General features: G+C 47.4%; 1 protein-coding gene across 2 annotated transcripts in view; it reads left to right on the top strand.

Annotated features, from left to right (window-relative positions):
• The window catches only part of LOC140732219 (uncharacterized), a 483,152-nt gene that overhangs the window by 10,734 nt on the left and 446,751 nt on the right, over positions 1-25,667 (top strand). Inside the window, exons 2-3 of one of the 2 annotated variants that reach the window (XM_073054523.1) lie at positions 1,377-1,560; positions 9,380-9,489. In XM_073054523.1, the coding sequence (XP_072910624.1) occupies positions 1,497-1,560; positions 9,380-9,489 (174 nt within the window). In that variant the 5' untranslated portion in view covers positions 1,377-1,496. The remainder of the gene's footprint in view (positions 1-1,376; positions 1,561-9,379; positions 9,490-25,667) is intronic. The other variant, XM_073054524.1, reaches the window with a different exon arrangement.

The raw sequence follows: 25,667 nt of genomic DNA, 5'->3' as shown, positions 1-25,667 counted from the left end.
TTCTGAATTGTAGTCAATGAAGATTATCCTGATGTATACATCTTCACTGTCCCGATGTCCCAGGGTTGAGTGCAGAGCCAGTGAAATGGCATCTGCTGTTGTCCTGTTGTGATGGTAGGTAAACTGGAGTGGATCGAAGTCACTTCTTAGGAAGGAGTAGATAAGTTTCATCACCAACCCCTCAAAGCACCATCACAATGGATGTAAGTGCTTCCAGACCATTGTCAATGAGGCAGGTTATCATGTTCTTCTGGCACTGGTATAATATAAGCCTGCTTGAATCTGGGAGTACTTCAGCCTACCAAAGTGATATCAGTGAACACTCCAGCCAGATGATCAGCATAGGTCTTTAGAATTTGGCCTGGTAACGTCAAAGCTGGTAACTCACATAGCCTCCAACTGGCAGGGAGAGCCCCTCACTCAACCCTGTTCTTCCCCCCTCACCCCTCTTCCTCTCTTCATCCCACTTTCTCCCTTCCCTCACCACCTTCACCTCTCCACAGAGAATGACAAAGAACACCGGATCCATCACTAAAGCCCCGCACCAGCCCCGAGACACGCCCTCTTCTCATTACTACCACCAGGGAGGAGGTACAGGAGCCTGAACTAAATGTTTTAGGAACACCTTCTTCCCCTCAGCCATCAGATTTCTAAACGGACTACGAACCCAAGAACACGTCTTTTTGGCAGTACTTTATTGAATGTTTCTTATTGTAAGTTACAGTAGTTTTACGCGAAACAACATGTCAGTGATAAACCCGATTCTGGGCTGGATGCTTTCCATGGGTTCACCCTCCTGAAGGATGCTCCGTCTCAGAGACTGAAATCACAGGTTCATTGGGGGCCGTGGGAGTTTGTGAAGGTGCGTTCATGTTTTGATGGTTAAAGCGAGCATACCAGGCATTGAGCTCATCTGGGAGTCTTGTCCTCTATGTCGCCACACCTGAGCACCACTGATCTGGCCGTCAGCAGATTGTGGATCTCCGGGTTCATACACGGCTTCTGGTTGTTTTTACCCGGTGAAGTAGCGAATCTTTTGCACATTCCCCAACACTGCATTGGTGAAACCAAGAGTTAATTGGGAGATTGCACGAGTGACTCTGAGTTTATCGTTGTCTGCCACTTTAATTCCAACTCCCAGTCCTACTACCACTCTGACTTACATTATTATTAAACTGGTTCAACTATATCCTGCATTATAAATTAATCTGATTTTAAAACATATGTTTATTGCGCAGTTGTGCGTAACTTGAACCTGCAGGATGGATATGTGAATTGCGCGAGGAATCGGTATTAGCGTAATTTCTTTAGCGACGTTGAATTTTGAAACCAGGATGGACGCGTTTTCCAGAGCGATGATTTGATTTTTGTCATAGTCAGGCGCCCGTAGAGGAGCACTCACGCTGCCCGGGTCTGAGTTCTAACCGAACGGGGAGACTTCGCTGTTCACCGGTTGTCACGGCAAGGGTGGAAGTTTGCAGTCCCAGCTTTGAGGGATGGACAAGGCAGGGAGCACCAAACGTCAGAAACGGAGTAAAAAACGTCGCAGGATAGCACAAGGTGCACGAATTTTAATTTTTTTTCTTAGATCTGTCAGATGCATGTGGCATTAGAAGAGTGAAAGCAAATTTACTTTCCCCGCAAGTATCTTGAGATAAAACTTTTACCCTGACTGCAAGCTGGTTTTAAAGATTAAATAAATCGTCTGCCGCTGTCAACAGTAATAGTTTGAGAATCCCAGAGGGACAAGACACTGTATTTGCTGAGAATCCTACTTGTAGAGGAAGTTTGGAGGTGGTGCGTTACTTTGGCCATGTGAACTGGGCTTTTGTGTGGTCCTATTGTAAGAACTCATGAGAATGATCCCTGGAATGAAAAGGTTAACGTAGGAGGAGTGTTTGACGTCTCGGGCCTGTACTCAGGAATTTAGAATAATGGGTGGGATGGGGGGATCGCATTGAAACATAACAAATATTGAAAGACCTAGACAGAGTGGATATGGAGAGTGGGAGAGTCTAGGGCCGCAGGGCACAGTCCCTGAATAGAAGGGCGTTCCTTTATTACAAAGATGAGGAGGAATTTCTTTAGCTAGAAGGTGATTAATCTGTGAAATTCATTGCCACAGACAGATATGGAGGCCAAGTCATTGGGTATATTTAAAGCAGAGATTAGTAAGGTTCTTGATTAGTAAGGGCATCAAAGGTTATGGGGAGAAGTCAAGAGAATGGTGTTGAGAGGGAATAAATCAGCTATTTTTGAATGGTGGAGAAGACTTTTTGGGTTTTCTATGTTGTCCCATTTTCTCAATTTCAGGGGTTCCCAAACTTCTTGTGCCAAGGACCAATGCTATTCAGCAAGGAGGTTGTGGACCCCAGGATGGGAATTCCTGCTCTACCTCTATTTTGAATAATAATAGGGCTGGAATTAACTCAAAATGGTGAGATGCTGAGAGATTTTGAGAACATTATTGAATCATTTCTGCTGTCCACCTGGTAACCTCTTGATATGGCAGAGCTTGGCAGAGAGGGTCATGAGTGAGGCATGTGGATGATGTGGCTTGGTCACTGGAGCTGAACTGAGGCTGACTGGTTCTGTCAAAGTTGGTTTGTTTAATGTTTTACTTTGGAGGATTTGTGGAGACAGCATTGATGGTATCTCTCCAGTCAGTGCGTTGAAAGACCATACTGTAGGCCATACTGCTGAAGTAGACAGAAATGCAGAGATTACTGCTGCCCCATATATGGTTAGCTTTGTGCTAGCTTTGCTGTATTGATCTTCAAATGGTTGAGCTCTGTTCAGGTACCTTGAATGTGGTGACGCATTTCATCGTTATTGACCATACTTTCAAAGTTCAAGTCAATTTATTATCAAAGTACATATATGTCACAATATACTACTCTTAAGATTCATTTTCTTATGGGCATTCACAGTAACAATAGAATCAATGAAAAACTGCACAAGGTGCAAAAGATGACAAGTTGTAAAATAAATAAATATAGAGAGCATGTAAACGCAAAGTATACTGCAGATGTTGTGGTCAAATCAACACATACAAACAAGCTGGAGGAACTCATCAGGTTGGGCAGCATCCATTGAAATGAGCAGTCAACGTTTCGGGCCAAGACCCTTTGTCAGGACTGAAGGGGGGGGGGGGAAGAGGCACTATAAAGAAGGTGGGTGGAGGGGGGAAGGTGCCAGGTGAAAAACCAATCAGAGGAATGATCAAGGGGTGGGGGAGGGGAAGCAGGGAGGGGATAGGCAGGAAAGGTGAAGAAGGAATGTAAGGGGAAAGCACTATGGGTAGTAGAAGAAGGCAGAATCATGAGAGAGGTGATAGGCAGCTGGAAGAGGAGGCAGAGTGAAAGTGGGATGGGGTAAGGGAGAGGGAGGGAATTACTGGAAGTTGGAGAATTCGATGTTCATACCAAGGGGCTGGAGACTACCCAGACGGTATATGAAGTGTTGCTCCTCCAACCTGAGTTTGGCCTCATCATGGCAGTAGAGGAGGCCACGTATGGACATATCCGAATGGGAATGTGAGGCAGAGTTGAAGTGGGTGGCAACTGGGAGATCCTGTCTGTTGTGGCAGACGGAGCAAAGGTGCTTGACGAAGCGGTCCCCCAATCTGCGTCAGGTCTCGCTGATGTAGAGGAGGCCGCACCGGGAGCACCGGATGCAATAGATGACCCCAACAGACTCACAAGTAAAGTGTTGCCTCGCCTGGAAGGACTGTTTGGGGCCCTGAATGGTGGTAAGAGAGGAGGTGTAGGTACAGGTGTAGCACTTACACTTGCAGGGATAAGTGCCAGGTGGGAGATCTGTGGGGAGGGACGTATGGACCAGGCAGTCGCAGAGGGAACGATCCCTGCGAAAAGCGGAGAGGGGGTAGAGAGGGAAAGATCTGCTTAGTGGTGGGGTCCTGTTAAAGGTGGCGGAAGTTCCAGAGGATAATATGCTGGATCCGGAGGCTGGTGGGGTGGTAGGTGAGGACAAGGGGAACATGGTCCCTGTTGTGGTGATGGAAGGATGGGGTGAGGGCCGAAGTGCAGGAAATGGAGGAGATGCGGGTGAGGGCATCATTGATGATCGCAGAAGGGAAACCACGATTCTTAAAGAAAAAGGACATTCGAGATGTCCTGGAATGGAAAGCCTCATCCTGAGAACAGATGTGGCGGAGATGGAGGAACTGGGAATAGGGAATAGCTGCATCTGCTCCCAGGACGAGGCTTTACGTTCCAGGACATCTCAAATGTCCTCTTTCTTTAAGAATCTTTAAGAATCTAATTATTACAGTCAAATTTGCTCTTTTCTTGAAGTTGCTTATAAAATTAGCGGATCTCTGATGTGAATTTGTGACTGAAGTTGATCTCTACCAAGTTTTAGAATTTCAGTAGAAAAACCACCCAATCCCAAGACTCTTCATTATTTTAGATGGTATGTGGCCCTTTCACCTTCTTGTCAATCAGGGATGGCTAGAGATTGGACCAGATAGTTTGTTGTAGACTGGAGTCAAGGACGTGTGAGTTAAAGATACAGGATCCAAATCATTGAAGTATTCCTTCTTGATACTTCTCTATTCTTGATACCTCAGTGAGAGCATCCACACCTGACAGACCCCAACACTTACTTCCTTCATCAAAATCATCTATACATGTTTTATATAGATGAGGCCCAAATATTGATCCTGACGGCATCCCATCAGGTAACAGTTTGGTAAATTGGTTTATTATTGTCTCTTGCACAGTGAAAACCTTGTCTTGCATGCTATCTATACTGATCAACTCATTACAATTGTGCATTGAAATCATACGAGGTAAAACAACAGAATGCAGAAGAAAGAGTTACAGTACAGAGAAAGTGCAGTGCAGGTAGACAGTAAGGTGCAAGTCACAACAATATAGATTGTAAGGTCAAACGTCCATCTTATTATCCTAGGGTGACATTCAGTAGTCTTCTAACTGCATAATGGAAGTGGTCCTTGAGTCTTGTGCTGCATGTTTTCAGACTTTTGTGTCTTCTGTCTGATGGGAAGGGCAGGAGAGAGAATGTTTATGGTATGAGGGTCTTCGATAATGCTGACTACTTTACCGAGGCAGTGAGAAGCGTAGATAAAGTTCATAGAGGAGTTTCTCTGCTATATTAAGTTGTGTCCACAACACTGCATTTTCTTGTGGTCAAGGGCAGAGAAGCTGCTATGCAAGCTGTGATGCATCTGGATTGGATGTATCACAGCTGAGGTGCATTGATTAAAATCAGTGAGAGTCAAAGGGGACATGCCAAGTATCTTTAGCCTACTGAGGAAGTAGAGGCATTGGTAAGCATTCTTCATTGTGTAGTTGGATCAGGTCAGACCTTTGGTGATATTCATTCACTCCTAGGAATTTGAATCTCTCAACCTTCTCAACCTCAGCACTGTTGATGTAGACAGGAGTGTATGCACCATTCCTTCTTCTGAAGTCAATAGCCAGCTCCTTTGTCTTGCTGACATTGAAGAAAAGATTTTTGCATGACATTGAAGAAAAGATTTTTGTCATGACACCATGTTACTAAGCTCTCCAGCTTTTTCCTGTACTCCCACTCATTATTATTTGAGATATGGCCCACTACAGTGGTATAATTTGTAAATTTGTAGATGGAGTTTGAGCAGAATCTGACCATGCAGTCATCAGTGAATGGGGAGTAGACCCAGTTTTGAGAATACTAGTGGCTCAAGTGTTGCTGCCTTTCCTTACTGATTGTGTTCTGTTGATCAGAAAGTCAAAGATCCAGTTGCAAATGGAGGTGTATAGTTCCAGACCTACAAGTTCGGAGATGAGTTTGCTTGGAGTCGATAAAGAATAGTTGAATGTAGGTGGCTTGGCAATCTAGGAAGATGGTGTCCACTGCAGACCTATTTTGGCAGTAGCAAATTGCAGTGGGTGGAGGTTGTCTATGAAGCTGGAATTAATATATGTCATCATGAGTTTTTAGAAGCACTTCATGATGGTGCATGTCAGAGTCACTGTGTAGTAGTCATTATGGCATGTTGCCTTGGATACCAGGATGATAATAGCCTCTTAAACCAGATAAGAGCCTTAGATTGAAGCAGGGAGAGGTTAAAAATGTCTGTAAATACCCCTGCCATTTCAAGTTTTTTTTGTTAGTCTGCTAATTGATGCCAGATTGGCCAGATAGGTGTGTAGCAACCTTTATGTGGCACCTTATTGAAAATCATCAGGCATCCACAGCCTGTATGTATTCTGGTTCCCCTTTACTCATCCAGAGCATTGCATCAAAGAATGGTAATAGCATAACCAAATATGACTCCTTTTGTGCTTTGATGGTGCGGATTATGTTTTTTTTTGCTAAGTGGCTGATAAGTCTGATGTTAGTGTCTGGTTTAAGATGGCACTACTGAAGTTGTGCAAAAGCTTACTGGTTGTTCAAAAGTCAAAAAATACAACTAAAAATATCATTAAATACCCCTCTTCTGAGGTAAATTGTGGTAGACTATCACTGCAAACAATAAGGAGGCAAGCGAAGGTGAAGCTGACTTGAAGGATGTGCTGTGCTGGTGCATCACATTGTTGGAACAGAACGTGTTCAAGATGGTTTCGCAGTTGGAGCGAGCGATTTGGGGAAGAGTCGAGGCAGAGGGGTTTCAATGTCCGTCCACCTAAACTGGGAGTAAGGTTGGATCGATCTAAGTGTAGAGCCGATTTGGAAAGGTTGAAAATGGCCTCAGGCTGGGCGGCAAAGTGGAGGCACAGAGCATAATGCTGTATCGGAGCCAGGGTCCTAAATTGGATGATTTAAATGCCAGCCTGGATGAACTGGAAAGGAATGATGCCAGGTCTGGAGGCGACAATTGGGCTGATTCTGCTTGCTCCCCCACGATGCTCAGTCCTCTCTCCATGGAGCTGAGGCTATAAGGCCGCTCTGGCTCCTACACGCTTTGTGTCTGTGAGCTTTGGGGCAATTTGCCTGCTATATGATAAACTGAGAATGAGGCTTAAGCCTACTCCGGCTGCTCTGGGGATTCTGGTTTATGGATTTAATTTGGTTTTGAATGCTGTTGCTTGCTTCTATTGTTTGGATGATTTGTGTTTTTTTCCCTCTGTGCATTGGGTATCGGCTTTCTTTTTTTTAATTGGTTCTTTTGGGTTTCTTACTTTGACTGCCTGTAAACAGATGAATCTCAAGATTGTATAATTCGTACATACTTTGATAATAAATAATAAATGTACTTTGCCAAGATTTTCTTTATCTTTGTTCCTCTGATTAATACTGTATTTTTCCTGATTAATGATGAACTGCATTCTGTCTCTCTGCTTTCTTGACTGGGATTGCTACATGGTTTTCTAGCTGCTAGGACTTGGAGCAAATAGAATGAAATTTGGAAGATTACAGTGGCTATCTCCTTAGAAATTATGTTTAATATCCTTGTGTCTCATGACTGGACACAGATGGTCAACTTCTCTAAAGTGAGACTGAAGCAGAGTGGTTGGTTTCATGAGAGGGAAGAAGCAAAAAATTTCCCCTGCGAAATACCAGCCTGTGGAATTCTGAAGTAGCAGAATCCTTTGAATATTTTTAAGCCTGAGCTAGATAGATAGTTGATAATCAAGGTGCGTAAAGATACTGTGGTGCCATGGGGAATTGATGTTACAGTTAGATCGACCAGTTGGATTTACCAGATGTTGCCTAGAATCAGAATCCGGTTTATTATCACTATCTTATGACGCAAAATGTGTTACTCTGCAAAGACATAAAATTACTATAAATTACAGAAGAAATAAATAGTGCCAAGAAAGGAATAATGAGTTGGCGTTCATGGACCTTTCAAAAGTCTGATGGTGGAGGAATAGAAGCCTTTTCTGAGTTGTTGAGTGTGGTTCTTCAGGCGCCTGTATCTTCTCCCCGATGATTATAATGAGAAAAAGGCGTGTCCTGGATGGTGATGGACGCCACCTTGTTGAGGCACCAGCTCTTGAAGATTCTTCAATGGTGAGGAGGGTTGTGCCCTTAATGGAACTGGCTGAGTCTGAAACCCTTAGCAGCCTCTTTCAATCCTCTGCATTGGAACTTCGGCATTCGGCTGTGATAATACCGGTCAGAATGATCTCCCCCGTACATCTATAGAAATTTGCAAGAGTCTTTGGTGACATACCAAATCTCCTCAAACTTCTAATAAAGTACAGCTACTTGTGTGCCTTCATGATTGCACCCATGTGCTGGGTCCAAGACAGATCCTCTGAGATGTTGATGCCCAGGAACTTGGTTCTGCTCACCCTTTCCACTACTGATCCCTCAATGAGGATTGGTGTGTGTTGTTCCGACTTCCGATTCCGGATTCTACAGTCAATTCCTTGGTCTAGTTGATGTTGGGTGCAAGGCTGTTGTAACACCACTCAGCCATCCAACGGTCTCACTCCTGTACACCGCTTTGTCATCATCTGAGATTCTATCAACACCGGTGTCATTTGTAAACATACAGGTGGTGCTTGAGCTGTGGTTAGCCATGTAGTCATGAGTGTAGAGAGAGTAGAGCTGTGGGCTAAGCACACATCCTTGGGATGTGCCTGTGCTGATATTCAATGAGGAGGTGTTATCATTGATCTGTATTGTCTTGTCGCCTTCTGATCAGGAGAGCTCCATTGCAGAGGGAGGTATGGAGATCCCGGTTTTCTAGAGCATTGGAGAGCTTTAAGTTTTGGGAAGAAATTAGATAGGTTGGACTTGTTTTGCCTGGGGTGAAGGAGTCGGGGTGGAACCTGATAGAAGTATATATAATTATACAAGGTGTATAATGGGTAGATAGTCAGAGTCTTTATAGTCACTCATGGTAGGAGTATCAAAAGGGTGAAGGTTTAAGAACAGAGGAAGGATTTTAATAGTGGATCTGAAGGAAAAGATTTTTACAGAGTGGTTGATATCTGGTATGCACTGCTGGTGGAGGTAATAGAATCTGAATCAATCACTGTTTGAGAGACATTTGATCAGATGCACGTGGACCTAATATTGCAAATGGGATTAGTGTAGGTGGCCAAAGAAGTCAGTGTGGACACGGTGGGCAGAAACATTCATTTCTACAGCAAAACAGGTGACACAAGTTTGTTACCAAAATCATTTGATATAATGAGGTAATTAGGATAGCATTTTTCAGTGATGAAATAGTGGAAAAAATTATTTCTGGAAAAATATGTTTAAGTTCAAATTTGTGCCATTGGGATAAACAATTGGTGAATGTTTTCATAAATTTTGGAAATAGGATTTAGCTGTTTTGTTTTCATTTTTACAGTCATTAACCATGGATTTGGTAATGCAAACATAGTGTCATTATTGTCTTTGAAGTTTTGATGAAATGGTCTATACTGAGCTCTGTTTGTTTATGGTGCAGGTCTTGAAATGACCGGATTAAATGTTCGGGAGAGGATGCAGCTAAAAATGGAGAAAAAAGCCAGGAGGAAAACAGAAGGCAAATATTCAGTTCAACAGTTGTTGGAAAAAGTAAGCTATTTTACAAAATTAAAACAAATACTGTTAGGATTTATGACATTATAAAATTTCAAATTATTTATTTGAAACATTTTAATCTAGCAAATGTAGAATCTGAATTTCCATGTACACAATTAGCCTTCTAAACGATAAATATAGTTTCAAGTCAAAGACTATTCTTTTTACTTTTTATTTTGCTACCAGTTGCACCATTGGAACGTGTGGAAATAGGCTAGGTTATTGGGAGTGATTTTGACTTCAGGATGCTGACCTGATAAGGAAATAACCATTAGGGTCTATTATTCTCTCTTTTCTGACTGTGGTTGCTGTCGAGTTTCAGATTCCTTTTGTCTTGCGATGTGATGTCACCCCAATTGCTAAAACATTGAAGAATTGTGATTAGAATTAGTAAGAATGTTTCATGTTATTTGAAGTGCATATTGGGATCTGGTTAACTCTTAAATGGCCTAGTAAACCCTCCTCCGAGGGCAATTCCAGATGCTGTTCCTGCCAGTGATGCCTAGATACTGAAAAGTTGAATACATCAAAGTAAGTGATACAGGATCAGAAATATCATTAACTTTGAGGGATGGTGGGGAGGGGGTGTAAAATGTGTGATATCTTTTGAAATTTCCAGAGGAATTCAATTCACTCCTGTTAAAATTGGTTAATTCAGATGAACAGAGTTGCTAAGCAGTAACAATGGTTCAGTATGCTATGGAAAACACATGTTCCCATTGACTAAAACATTTTTGTTGCCTTTTATAGTGACAATAGTTTGTGAATATTCCCAAAATGCTGACCAAATCGTTAGTCTCTTGAAATTTCACTGGGGAAGCCTGTAAAACATTGTACACCTCAAAAGAGCAGGGAGTGCAGGCAGCGTCAACAGATTTCACTGTTTAACTGCCCAGGAGTGACTCGCAGAGGTTGGCAGTTTCACATTGTTCTGTCATCCAAGCAGTAAAGTCATCCTTTTCTGCTGTTAAGACTGACTAAAGTCATCAATTCATGCCAGTTATTCCTTCTTTATTGTGTTTACAATATTGTTTATGTTTAAAAGGCCCAGTAGCGTCTTTGTGTAGCTTTATTCTACAATTTGAAAATTGTAGAATCTTTCCTATTGACAATAAGGAAGTAACTCGTCCTGTGGAGACTGTGCTGGCTCCTGGTAGATCAATCTATTCACTCGTTCTGTAAATCAAAACAAATACTATAGATGTTGAAACTCTGAAACTGAAAGAAAGTGAAGGGTGGTGCAGCCTCACTGGGCTGGAAGGGCCTGCAGCTGTGCTGTATCTCCAAAAATAAAACAACATAAAGATGCTCTTTCCTCCTTGGAGCCTTATTGAACTCTTCGAAGAAATGACAAAGCAAATTGATGAAGGTAGAACAGTAGATGTCGTGTATATAGATTTTAATAAGGTACTTGACAAGGTTCCTGTGGTGGGCTCATTAAGAAAGTCAGAAGGCGTGCATTCCAAGGAAACTTAGCTGTTAGCCACTCGATGACTAGTGGTGTTCCACAGGGATCTGTTCTGGGACTCCTGCTGTTTGCGATTTTTATAAATGTCTCGGATGAGGAAGAGGAAAAGTGGGTTAGTAAGTTTGCAGATGACGTGAAGGTCAATGATTTTGTAGCTCATGTAGAAGTTTACAATGGAGCTTTGATAGGATGCAGAGCTGGATTAAGAAGTGGCAGGTGGAGTTCAATCCAGAAAAAATGCGAAGTGATACAGTTTGGAAGGTTGAAGTTAAATGCAGAGTGCAGGTTCTTAGCAGTGAGAAGGAACAGAGGGATCTTGAGGTCCAAGTTCTTAGATCTCTCGTAGCTGCCACACAAGTTGATAGGGTTATTCAGGAAGCCTTCATTAATCAGGGGATTGAGTTCAAGAGCTGTAAGGTAATGTTGCAGCTCTATCAAACCTTGCTAGATCACACTTGGAATAGTGAGTTCAGTTCTGGTCACCTCATTTATAGGAAGGATATAAAAGCTTTAGAGAGGGTGTAAAGGATATTTACCAGGATGCTCTTTGGATTAGAGAGCATGTCTTGTGAGGAAAGGTTGAGGAAGCTAAGGATTTTCTCTTTGGAGTGAAGGAGGATAAGAAGCAACTTGACAGAGGTTTTTAAGATAAGAGGCATTGAAAGAGTGGACAGACTTTTTTCCACTTTTTTCCACAAGGGTGGAAATGGCTAAAAGGAAAGGGCATAATTCTAAGGTAATTGGAGGGAAGTATAGGGGCATGTCAGTGGTTGATTTTTACACACAGTGGCGTGTAGGTGGAATGTGATGTCAGGAATAGCAGTAGAAGCAGTTAGTTAGGGAGATTTAAAAGACTCTTTGATAGACACATTGATGAAAGAAGAATGGGGGACTGAGTGGAGGGAGGGGTTAGTTTGATCCTGGAGTAGGTTAAATGGTTGGCACGACAACTTTGACCAAAGGGCCTGTACTGTGCTCTACTGTTCTATCTTTTAGATTCTTAACCTTTTTTATGGCAATGAGTCTTACCATTAACCAAGGGGTCCGTGGGCCCCAGGTGTGGAATCCCTGGTCTAAAATGTTGGCTGTACCCTGGCTCAAGCAGCAGCTGTGCAGATGCCAGTCTAACCTTGTGTTTGAAATCCCTCATCCGTGAACCCATGCTAGTGAGTCTTTTCGCTACCCAATCAGAGTCAGTACAATCTTTATAAAGGGTGGTGATCAGAACTGAATGCCATATCCCAATTGTGACTTAATGGGTATCTTCTAATTCAATGAAATTTCTGTTTTGTGATTTTGATGCCTCTATCCTGAATTCTGTTTGTTGTACTAACTTCTCTCTTAACATGTCCTGTCATTTTTAAAGTTTTATTCACCCACGTCCATCTATTCTGACATACCTTCTAAAATAGTATCTTTGTTTTTTCTACACTTCAGACTTCTCTATACCAAATTACATCCCACACTTGTTTGCCCAATCTGCCAGTCTACCTTTGGCCTCTTGCTATCTGCTACTATCCTTCACGATAGCGAATTTAGTGTTGCTGCCAAATTTTGAAAGATTGCCTATATTCTCTGGTACCTTCCAGGTTCCAGGTCAGGAAGATGACGGTAAGCATTTTGGCAGTGTCCAATTCACAGCAATCTAGAAGGCTTTTCGTTTGGCAAAATATTTTAAATTTAATGAACCTTTCTATTACCTCCTTTCCAAGCTTCAACCCATCAACTTCAGTACCTTCACTAATTTTTAGATAGTGGCAAATGGAAGAAAAAAATCCAGCTTTGTTCCCCTTCATATTTCCAAATTCAGCCCATTCCTACAACTCCTTCCTGCTGTTACTGGTTTAAGATGACAGTGGTGAAATGCGGCAAAGCACTACTGGCAGCAAATGAAACTGCTAACTACACTGTTAAACACAGCGAGAATGAACCAATCTTTGACCATTGCTAGAGTGGACTTGGTACTGATGAGAAACATAGAAAACCTACAGAACAACACAGGCCCTTCGGCCTACAAAGCTATGCTGAACATTTCCTTACCTGAGAAATTACCTAGTGTTACCCATAGCCCTCTATTTTTCTAAGCACCATTTAACCTATCCAGGAGTCTCTTAAAAGACCCTATCGTATCTGCCTCCACCACTGTCACCTGCAGCCCATTCCACGCAATCGCCACTCTCTGTTTAAAAAAAACTTAACCCTGACATCTCCTCTCTACCTTCTTCCAAGCACCTTAAAACTGTGCCCTCTCGTGCTAGCCTTTCAGTCCTAGGAAAAAGCCTCTGACTATCCACACGATCAGTGCCTCTCATCATCTTATACACCTCTCTCAGGTATTTGAAGTGGCAGAGCCGAGGCAACAGGGCCTGGGCATGAGAGTGAGGAATGAGCTGATGTTTGGCTGATGTAAGTGCCAGTCATGGTGTTGGGGCAGGAGATGAGGGACAGGCTGGTGTCCAGCTGGCTGGCCGACAAGGTGTACACTTCTCTGCGCCAAACTCGAGCTGTAGCCTGCATCCAGCTGTAGACTGGCCTCTGATGACTGGCTTCGTAGCTCTGAATTCACTTTCATCAACTATATTTGCTGACTTTTTATTGTTTGCACGATTTGTTCTTGTTTTTGCACATTGGGTGTTTAATGACCTATTTTATTGGATTCTATTGAGTTTCTTTGTTTTGTGGCTGCCTGTGAGATGAATCTCAAGGTTGTATATGGTATACATAATTTGATAATAAATGTACCATGAACTTTGAGCTTCTGGGAGAGTTTCAAAACGTGCATCAGGAGAAGGGGGAGAAGCTTTCCGCGTAGCCTTTTCAGCTAGAGAGTCGGCTAATTGTTTGAGGCGCCGGGGGGGGGGGGGGGGGGGGTCATTCGGACGGCTGAGGTGGATCAGTTAAGGATGGACCAGGTAAATATGGGCGCCCAGGCCCAGGACATGATTGCTTGGGGTCTCCAGCAGCCCTATAAAATGTGGTCCCCTCCATCGTTCGTTCAGCTGATCAGAGAGGTGCGGGGGGAATGAGAACACGCTGAGGCTGCGAGAGGACTCCATCAGCAGGGTACAGTCCTCGGTTATAGACCCTTGTGGTGAAGCGACCGGGGCCGACCCACCTGGGAAATGGTAAAGGAGGTGGTGGCAGAGCTGAGCACTGAGAGGTCACGGGGGTTCTTGGTGGGTTGGACCCTTCGTATGATAGGACTGGTAGAGAGGGCCCACCCCCCCAGTGGATGGATCGCGCAGAGGGCTGTGGGTGGCAGGGATTCCGCGAGAAGAGGGGCGGCCGGTAGCGTATGCTATAACTGTGGGGAAGACTATCTCCCAGCCCTACCTTTCTTTCCCTTTTATTTTCCATAATTCTCCACCTTCCCCGGAGCCCATTTCCCTCCAGCCTATCACTTCCCAGCTCTCTACTTCATCTCTCCCCCCACTTCTTATCCCCTCTCCACCATCCCATGCTACTTCACTCCTGATGAAGTAACCCGAACCGAAACGTCGTCACTAACTCCTCCCATAGATGCTGTCTGGCCTGCTGAGTTCTGCCAGCATTTTGTGTTTTTATTTATTTCCAGCATCTGCAGATTCACTGGAGACCCTATTCCTGAAGGCTTAGTGGTTTCCACGCTCCAGTGTGTCATTACAGATAGAGGGAATATATGCTAAAGCCAAACTCGACACCGGGTCGCAGGTCACGTTACTGTACCATTCGTTCTACAACCAGTATCTGAAGCAATTACCCTTGACCCCATTCAGTGCATTGGAGATTTGGGGTATCAGTGCTGGTGATTAACCGTACGATGGTTATTTGTCAGTGAAGTTGGGGTTCTCGGAGGCTGATGTGGGAGTGTCTGAGGTTCTTGATACACTAGTCCTAGTTTGTCTGGATCTGGTTGAGACGGGGGAGGGGTGGGCATTTCAATTCTGGTGGGGACCAACACCCCTCTAGTACGGAGGCTTATGGGGGCCTACGGGGAGAAAGTGGGTGAGAGCTTTTTGGGGTCCCTTTCTGTGCACCCAGTGTTTCGAGCTGCGTTTGAGGAAGTGCGTGGCTGCGCTGGGCTGAATACCGAATTTAAATGAGGGACTGTATGGTGCACCCGGTCGAAGCCTAAGGTGATACGGCCTGGGGAAGTAACGAGAGTGGTGGGGACCACCAGATTTCCCGGAGTGCCTGAGGGTCAGGCCCTCTTAGTGGACGCTCCGGAAGACCTCGGGGGAGTCGCGATTTTCAGCTGGGGTACTGGTGAGGCCAAATTGCAGAGGCCCTCGGTTGTACAGGCGAGCAGGATGGCAGTGATCGTCAGGAACACTACGAAGAGAGAGGTCACCTTTAAGAGAGGGAAGCCCCTGGCGGTAATGTCTAGACCCCTGTGAGGCCCGCTGGGGAGAAACTATTGGAGAAAAGGGAAAAGTTGACTGCTGAGGCCTTTAACTTTGCGGACCTCCTGTGCCACCGGGCTGGAAAAGGAGGCTGGTGGAGAAGATGTTGAAGCTGGAAGGTGTCTTTTCCACTGACGAGTTTGATGTGGGTTGTACCAAGAGCACTCGTCACACTATCCGGGTGACTGAGGACACCCCGTTTAGAGAGAGGTCCTGGCGATGGGCCCCTGCAGACGTGGAAGACTTGCGGCAGCATTTGTGTAAGTTGAAGGAAGCTGGGATCATCACTGAATCCCGAAGCCCCTATGCATCCCCAATAGTAGTGGCCCCGAAGAAAATGGGAAGGTACACGTGTGTGGACTATAGGGCTCTGAACAGGCGCACCGTCCCTGACCATTATACGGTCCCCAGGGTCGAAGATGCGCTTGCCTGTCTGAGTGGTGCAAAGTGGTTCAGTGTGCTGGACTTGAGGAGTGGAAATTACCAGGTCCCCATGAGTGAGGCTGACAAAGAGAAGGTGGCATTTATATGTCCCCAGGGATTCTTCCAGTTTGAAAGGAAGCCCCAGAGCATATCAGGAGCCCCTGCCACCTTCCAGAGGGTCATGGAGAAGACGGTGAGGGATATGAACTTGCTTGAAGTGTTGGTGTGTTTGGATGACTTGATAGTGTTTGGATCCACCTTGGAGGAACACGAAGCGAGGCTACTGAAGGTGCTGGGCTGACCGAAGGATGAAGGGTTAAAACTCTCCCTGGACAAGTGCCAGTTCTGGAAGACGTCTGTTAGTTATGTCAGGCATATAATCTTGCGTGATGGAGTAGCTACAGACCCGGCTAAGATACAAGCGGTGACCACATGACTGAGGCCCCAGACTGTGAGTGCTCTGCACTCATTCCTTGGGTCCTGTGGTTATTATCGGAGATAAGTGAAGAGCTACGCCAAAGTGAGTCACCCCTTGTATCAGCTTCTGTGTGGTTACCCTCCCTTGGGGAAGAAAGGGAAAAGGGGACGGAAGGTTGGAGAATATCTAAACCCGTCGGAGCCTTTCGGACATAGGTGGGATGCAAAATGTGAGGAGGCTTTTCAGTTGCTGACCCAGGCACCAGTGCTGGCTTTTGCAGACCCCCGACTGCCGTATGTATTACACACTGACGCCAGCTGAGAGGGATCAGTGGTCATCCTGTATCAGGATCAGGGCACCGGGTTGAGGCCTGTGGCATTTGTCAGCCAGAGTTTGTCGCCCTCCAAGGAAAAGCTATCTCACCCACAAGTTGGAATTCCTGGTGTTGAAATGAGAGGTGGTGGATAAATTGAGTGACTATCTCTACGGGGCCAAGTTTGAGGTGAGGACAGACGACAACCCCCTAACTTATATCCTGGCCTCGGCGAAACTGGATGCCACAGGCCATCGGTGGTTGGCAGCATTGTCTGCCTATGATTTCAGCTTGAAGTACCGGCTGGGGAGCTGGAACGTCGATGCGGATGCTTTGTCCTGATGGATGCATGAGTGACTGGACAGGGACGAGGAGTGGGAGAGCGTTCCTGCCCCTGGGGTGAAGGCCATGTGTCAGGTTGCCATCACCGTGAAAGCTGAGGAAAAGGAGAGGTCGGATTGAGCAGTGACTCATTGGGGGCTTCTCATGATGCTTTACCCCCAGTTTACTGTAACCTTTCTGCTCTGAAGACCAATCAGCTGCCAGAATTGAGTTCTGGGGAAGTAGCAGCTGCTCAGCGAGATGACCCGGGCATTGGCACTATTTGGTACGTGGTTGAAAAGGGAGACGTGGCTCAGGCAGAGAAGACGAAACGCGTTTCAGTGTCTCCATTACTGAAGGAATGGCCTCGGTTAGAGTTGAAGAAACAGGTCTTAAACTGCGTCACATCACCCCTGGACCGACCTCAGCATTGGCAGCTGGTCCTGCCGGAGAAGTATCAGAAAATTGCGTTGAAGTCACTTCATGATGATTCTGGACATTTGGGGGTGGAAAAGACCTATGGGATGCTCCAAGACTGGTTTCACTGGCCCCAAATGTGGTCGGAGGTTGAAGAATACTGCAAATCATGCATACGCTGGAGGATACTGCCTACACGGGCAGCTCCATTGTCCCACTTGCAGAGTGCAGGGCCCCTGGACCTGGTGTGTATGGATTTCCTGTCCATAGAACCCGATGCCAGCAACACGGCAAATGTCTTAGTCATCACGGACCACAACACCAGATATGCTCAGGCTTTTCCTACCAAGGACCAGAGGGCAACTACGGTGGCAAAAGTGTTATGGGAGAAGTATTTCGTGCATTATGGCCTTCCCAGGTGGACACATAGTGACCAGCGACGGAGCTTCAAGAGTAGACTCATCTATGAGTTACTGGGCATGCTTGGAGTTGAGAAATCGAGGACCACGCCCTATCACCCACAGGGCGATCCCCAGCCTGAGAGGTTTAATTGGACCTTGCTAGACATGCTCGGGCCCCTGGAGATCAGCAAGAAGAGCAGGTGGAGTCAACATATTGGGCATCTGGTTCACTGTTACAGCTGTACACGCAATGAAGCTACTAGATACTCGCCATATTATCTGATTTTTGGGTGCAAGGTGAGGTTGCCCATTGACCTTTGTTTTGGGACTGACGAGGGTGACTTACCACCGAAGCCCTCTCTGAAGTGTGTGTCTGAAATGAGGGAACTGAAAAGAGCTTATCAATTGGCTGGGGTTGCAGCTGGAAAGCAGAATTGTGGAAATAAGAGGAGGTATGATCAGAAAGTGAGGTTCTCCCAACTCCTGCCAGGAGAGGTAGTCCTCATTAGGAATTTGGGGCTACCTGGAAAGCACAAGTTGGCTGACTGCTGGGTGGCTATGCCCTATGTGGTGGAGAGTCAGATGCCAAACCTACTGCTTTTCCGGGTGAAACCAGAGGAGGGGAATGGGCCTGTCAAGATTCTCCATCGAAACCACCTGCTGTCCCAGGTCAAGAGGTGCAGGTTGACCCTGAGCCCTACTTGGAGCCTACAAGGACTCTGAGAAAATGTGGGGCGACTGCAGGAGAGGTTAGGCTGGCCCTGAGAGGGATACTGATTCAGAGGATGATGATCTGGATATGTGGTACATGCTGCCGTTCACTAACTCCCATTGATTGAGGATGAGACTCCTGGCCCTTCTCCCACTGAGTCAGGTGAGGTGAGGGGGGCTATTGGTGGGCAGCATGGGGTACAGCAGGATCCTAAAGGGGAGGAGGCGGAGCCTGAACATGAGACGGGTGCTCCGGGTTGCAGGGGGCTGTGAGTGATAGATTGCGGGAGCTTTTGCCAAGCAGACCCAAAGTATCCCCAGTAGCATCTGAGCTGGAGGTACGGAGGTCTCAGAGAATTAGGAGACCACCGGATAGGTTGGCCTATGTAGCGCCAGGGAGACAGGGCATGATCTCTACTGTTTTGGGGAGCTATGTCACTGCCTTTTGCACCTGGATTGGGCTTTGTGTTTTGCAGGAAGGGTTGGCGAGCTATCTCACGTCATGAGGACATGACTAAGTTCGGTGGGGGGAGAATGTAATGGTTTCTCTGTAATGTTCACTGCTGAGGTAATGGGTTTTCTGTAGCAGCGATGTTTGGGTTATAGCTACTGATAACAGGTGGCTAACCAATGGGGAGAAATGTTATTCTTTCTTCTATGTCTGGGAGCGGGGTTTCTCGTGGGTTTTCGGTCGAGGAGAGTGAAGAGGAAGGATGAGTGCAAAGGGTGCTCGGTGATCACTGGGCAGCGTATACGGGAATTCGAGGGTCCGGAGGTTGGCGACGTTTCGGCAGAATTCATTTATGGAGAAATACCTGAGGCGTGAGCTCCAATGATTTTTGTGCACAAACTATTTGATAAAAGTGGCGCCTTTTTAAAAATATTTTGTTTCTGTACTAACCACATATCAAAGTAAGAGATATAAAGTGTAATCATTTAATCGCATATTGTGTACTGTATGATATTTTGTGTTGGGGGTTTGTACTGGGGTATGTTACACAGCATCCACCCAAACTTGAATACCCTGCTTGGCGGGGCCAAAAGCTGATTCCCCTAGATGAACGTGAGCGGCAAGCCAGGTGGGCTACAGAAATCTTTGCAGTTTGCTTCAAATTCAAGTTTAACAATTATTCAACCATACATGATAACTCCAAATGAAATAGTGCTCCTCCAGGGTCAAGGTACAAAACACAGTTTCAACAGTCATACACAGCACAAGGCACATATAAGACAGCAAGTAAACATACAGTCACACAAAAAAAGCCCATGTCCCTGAGTGACATGTCCTGTGAATTGGTTGTGCATTGGTGTTATCGGCAAAATTAAGCAGTTCTCAGCAGGCTATGCAAGCAATCCAGCTTGTCATTCCTCTGATCAAACACTGGAGGGCAGCACTGATGGGAGGGGACCAGCTCCAACCTAGCATGGATGCTGCTCCACACTGCCTCCTAACGTCTCCTCTCCTGGACTGCTGCAACAGGCAAGTCTGCAATCTTGAGGTGTAGTTCTTGCTTCAACCAGGGCCACGCAGCTCCTCCACCGTCTTTCCAATAAACAAGGGCAATGGACCTGCAGCACTTTACATTATCCACGTCCAACAGGGTCTTGTGATTGCAAGAGAACCATCCAAGACAATCACTCACAGTTAGACTGCCCTCCGATTTTGTACATGAACTCTGAAGCCTTCCTATAGTAAATAGTAACGCAGTCCGCTCCAAATCCAGCTTCTCAGCCAACGAGCAGCTCACTGATGGGGTACGCCTGCAGTACCTGAGGTTCTGAAGTCCAGCGTCATCCAGTGATCATAAAAGAAACACAAATGCCTTTGGATGGACCCTGAGAGACTGCTCCGAACACACTGCCATCTTACCTCAGACTGCTGCCTCCCGACGCACTGCCATCTTGCCTCAGACTGCTCCCAACGCACTGCCATCTTACCTCAGACTGCTCCCAATGCACTGCCATCTTACCTCAGACTGCTGCATCCCAATGCACTGCCATCTTACCTCAGACTGCTCCCAATGCACTGCCATCTTACCTCAGACTGCTGCCTCCCAACGCACTGCCATCTTACCTCAGACTGCTCTGAACGCACTGCCATCTTACCTCAGACTGCTCTGAATGCACTGCCATCTTACCTCAGACTGCTGCCTCCCAACGCACTGCCATCTTACCTCAGACTGCTGCATCCCAACGCACTGCCATCTTACCTCAGACTGCTCCGAATGCACTGCCATCTTACCTCAGACTGCTGCCTCCCAACGCACTGCCATCTTACCTCAGACTGCTCCGAATGCACTGCCATCTTACCTCAGACTGCTCCGAACACACTGCCATCTTACCTCAGACTGCTGCCTCCCAACGCACTGCCATCTTACCTCAGACTGCTCCGAATGCACTGCCATCTTACCTCAGACTGCTCCGAACACACTGCCATCTTACCTCAGACTGCTGCCTCCCAACGCACTGCCATCTTACCTCAGACTGCTCCGAATGCACTGCCATCTTACCTCAGACTGCTCCGAACACACTGCCATCTTACCTCAGACTACTCCGAATGCACTGCCATCTTACCTCAGACTGCTGCATCCCAACGCACTGCAGTCTTACCACAGACTGCTCCGAATGCACTGCCATCTTACCTCAGACTGCTGCCTCCCAACGCACTGCAGTCTTACCTCAGACTGCTCCGAATGCACTGCCATCTTACCTCAGACTGCTCTGAATGCACTGCCATCTTACCTCAGACTGCTCCGAATGCTCTGCCATCTTACCTCAGACTGCTGCATCCCAACGCACTGCCATCTTAACTCAGACTGCTGCATCCCAACGCACTGCCATCTAACCTCAGACTGCTCCGAATGCACTGCCATCTTACCTCAGACTGCTCTGAATGCACTGCCATCTTACCTCAGACTGCTGCCTCCCAACGCACTGCCATCTTACCTCAGACTGCTCTGAACGCACTGCCATCTTACCTCAGACTGCTCTGAATGCACTGCCTTCTTACCTCAGACTGCTCTGAATGCACTGCCATCTTACCTCAGACTGCTGCCTCCCAATGCACTGCCATCTTACCTCAGACTGCTCTGAATGCACTGCCATCTTACCTCAGACTGCTGCCTCCCAACGCACTGCCATCTTACCTCAGACTGCTCCGAATGCACTGCCATCTTACCTCAGACTGCTCCGAATGCACTGCCATCTTACCACAGACTGCTCCCAACGCACTGCCATCTTACCTCAGACTGCTCCGAATGCACTGCCATCTTACCTCAGACTGCTCCGAATGCACTGCCATCTTACCACAGACTGCTCCCAACGCACTGCCATCTTACCTCAGACTGCTCCGAATGCACTGCCATGTTACCTCAGACTGCTGCATCCCAACGCACTGCCATCTTACTTCAGACTGCTCCGAATGCACTGCCATCTTACCTCAGACTGCTCCGAATGCACTGCCATCTTACCTCAGACTGCTGCATCCCAACGCACTGCCATCTTACCTCAGACTGCTGCTCTGAACACACTGCCATCTTACCTCAGACTGCTGCATCCCAACGCACTGCCATCTTACCTCAGACTGCTGCATCCCAATGCACTGCCATCTTTCCTCAGACTGCTCCGAACGCACTGCCATTTTACCTCAGACTGCTCCGAACGCACTGCCATCTTACCTCAGACTGCTCTGAATGCACTGCCATCTTACCTCAGACTGCTCCGAACGCACTGCCATCTTACCTCAGACTGCTCCGAACGCACTGCCATCTTACCTCAGACTGCTCCGAATGCACTGCCATCTTACCTCAGACTGCTCTGAATGCACTGCCATCTTACCTCAGACTGCTCCGAACGCACTGCCATCTTACCTCAGACTGCTCTGAATGCACTGCCATCTTACCTCAGACTGCTCTGAATGCACTGCCATCTTACCTCAGACTGCTCTGAACGCACTGCCATCTTACCTCAGACTGCTCTGAACTCACTGCCATCTTACCTCAGACTGCTGCATCCCAATGCACTGCCATCTTACCTCAGACTGCTCTGAACACACTGCCATCTTACCTCAGACTGCTGCATCCCAATGCACTGCCATCTTACCTCAGACTGCTCCGAATGCACTGCCATCTTACCTCAGACTGCTGCATCCCAACGCATTGCAGTCTTACCTCAGACTGCTCCGAATGCACTGCCATCTTACCTCAGACTGCTGCATCCCAACGCACTGCCATCTTACCTCAGACTGCTCCGAATGCACTGCCATCTTACCTCAGACTGCTCCGAACGCACTGCCATCTTACCTCAGACTGCTCTGAATGCACTGCCATCTTACCTCAGACTGCTCCGAACGCACTGCCATCTTACCTCAGACTGCTCCGAACGCACTGCCATCTTACCTCAGACTGCTCTGAATGCACTGCCATCTTACCTCAGACTGCTCTGAACGCACTGCCATCTTACCTCAGACTGCTCTGAACGCACTGCCATCTTACCTCAGACTGCTCTGAACACACTGCCATCTTACCTCAGACTGCTGCATCCCAATGCACTGCCATCTTACCTCAGACTGCTCTGAACACACTGCCATCTTACCTCAGACTGCTCCGAATGCACTGCCATCTTACCTCAGACTGCTGCATCCCAACGCACTGCCATCTTACCTCAGACTGCTCCGAATGCACTGCCATCTTACCTCAGACTGCTCCGAACACACTGCCATCTTACCTCAGACTGCTGCATCCCAACGCACTGCAGTCTTACCTCAGACTGCTCCGAATGCACTGCCATCTTACCTCAGACTGCTCCCAATGCACTGCCATCTTACCTCAGACTGCTCCGAATGCACTGCCATCTTACCTCAGACTGCTCCGAATGCACTGCCATCTTACCTCAGACTGCTCCGAATGCACTGCCATCTTACCTCAGACTGCTCCCACGCACTGCCATCTTATCTCAGACTGCTCGGAACGCACTGCCATCTTACCTCAGACTGCTCCCAACGCACTGCCATCTTACCTCAGACTGCTCCGAATGCACTGCCATCTTACCTCAGACTGCTGCCACCCAACGCACTGCCATCTTACCTCAGACTGCTGCATCCCAACGCACTGCCATCTTACCTCAGACTGCTCCGAATGCTCTGCCATCTTACCACAGACTGCTGCATCCCAATGCACTGCCATCTTACCTCAGACTGCTCCGAATGCTCTGCCATCTTACCTCAGACTGCTGCCCTGAACGCACTGCCATCTTACCTCAGACTGCTGCCCTGAACGCACTGCCATCTTACCTCAGACTGCTGCCCTGAACGCACTGCCATCTTACTTCAGACTGCTCCGAATGCTCTGCCATCTTACCTCAGACTGCTCCGAATGCACTGCCATCTTACCTCAGACTGCTCTGAACGCACTGCCATCTTACCTCAGACTGCTGCCTTCCAACGCACTGTCATCTTACCTCAGACTGCTGCATCCCAACGCACTGCCATCTTACCTCAGACTGCTGCATCCCAACGCACTGTCATCTTACCTCAGACTGCTGTATCCCAACGCACTGCCATCTTACCGCAGACTGCTCCGAATGCTCTGCCATCTTACCTCAGACTGCTGCCTCCCAAAGCACTGCCATCTTACCTCAGACTGCTGCCTCCCAATGCACTGTCATCTTACCTCAGACTGCTCCGAATGCTCTGCCATCTTACCTCAGACTGCTGCATCCCAACGCACTGCCATCTTACCTCAGACTGCTGCATCCCAACGCACTGCCATCTTACCTCAGACTGCTGCCTCCCAACGCACTGCCATCTTACCTCAGACTGCTCCGAATGCACTGCCATCTTACCTCAGACTGCTGCCTCCAACGCACTGCCATCTTACCTCAGACTGCTCCCAAAGCACTGCCATCTTACCTCAGACTGCTCCCAACGCACTGCCATCTTACCTCAGACTGCTCCCAACGCACTGCCATCTTACCTCAGACTGCTCCGAATGCACTGCCATGTTACCTCAGACTGCTGCATCCCAACGCACTGCCATCTTACCTCAGACTGCTCCGAATGCACTGCCATCTTACCTCAGACTGCTCCGAATGCACTGCCATCTTACCTCAGACTGCTCCGAATGCACTGCCATCTTACCTCAGACTGCACCCAACGCACTGCCATCTTACCTCAGACTGCTGCCTCCCAACGCACTGCCATCTTACCTCAGACTGCTCTGAACGCACTGCCATCTTACCTCAGACTGCTCTGAATGCACTGCCTTCTTACCTCAGACTGCTGCCTCCCAATGCACTGCCGTCTTACCTCAGACTGCTGCCTCCCAACGCACTGCCATCTTACCTCAGACTGCTCTGAACGCAATGCCATCTTACCTCAGACTGCTCTGAATGCACTGCCATCTTACCTCAGACTGCTGCCTCCCAACGCACTGCCATCTTACATCAGACTGCTCCGAATGCACTGCCATCTTACCTCAGACTGCTGCCACCCAACGCACTGCCATCTTACCTCAGACTGCTGCATCCCAACGCACTGCCATCTTACCTCAGACTGCTCTGAACGCACTGCCATCTTACCTCAGACTGCTCTGAATGCACTGCCATCTTACCTCAGACTGCTGCCTCCCAATGCACTGCCATCTTACCTCAGACTGCTGCCTCCCAATGCACTGCCGTCTTACCTCAGACTGCTGCCTCCCAACGCACTGCCATCTTACCTCAGACTGCTCTGAACGCACTGCCATCTTACCTCAGACTGCTCTGAACGCACTGCCATCTTACCTCAGACTGCTCTGAATGCACTGCCATCTTACCTCAGACTGCTGCCTCCCAACGCACTGCCATCTTACCTCTGACTGCTCCGAATGCACTGCCATCTTACCTCAGACTGCTGCCACCCAACGCACTGCCATCTTACCTCAGACTGCTGCATCCCAACGCACTGCCATCTTACCTCAGACTGCTCAGAATGCTCTGCCATCTTACCACAGACTGCTGCATCCCAATGCACTGCCATCTTACCTCAGACTGCTCCGAATGCTCTGCCATCTTACCTCAGACTGCTGCCCTGAACGCACTGCCATCTTACCTCAGACTGCTGCCCTGAACGCACTGCCATCTTACCTCAGACTGCTGCCTCCCAACGCACTGCCATCTTACCTCAGACTGCTCTGAACGCACTGCCATCTTACCTCAGACTGCTCTGAATGCACTGCCATCTTACCTCAGACTGCTGCCACCCAATGCACTGCCATCTTATCTCAGACTGCTGCCTCCCAATGCACTGCCATCTTACCTCAGACTGCTGCCTCCCAACGCA

Source organism: Hemitrygon akajei, chromosome 8 (genome assembly GCF_048418815.1).
Source record: "Hemitrygon akajei chromosome 8, sHemAka1.3, whole genome shotgun sequence".
Classification (NCBI taxonomy): domain Eukaryota; kingdom Metazoa; phylum Chordata; class Chondrichthyes; order Myliobatiformes; family Dasyatidae; genus Hemitrygon; species Hemitrygon akajei.
Note: the sequence above shows the minus strand (reverse complement) of the source record. Positions and strands in the feature narration are given on the sequence as shown.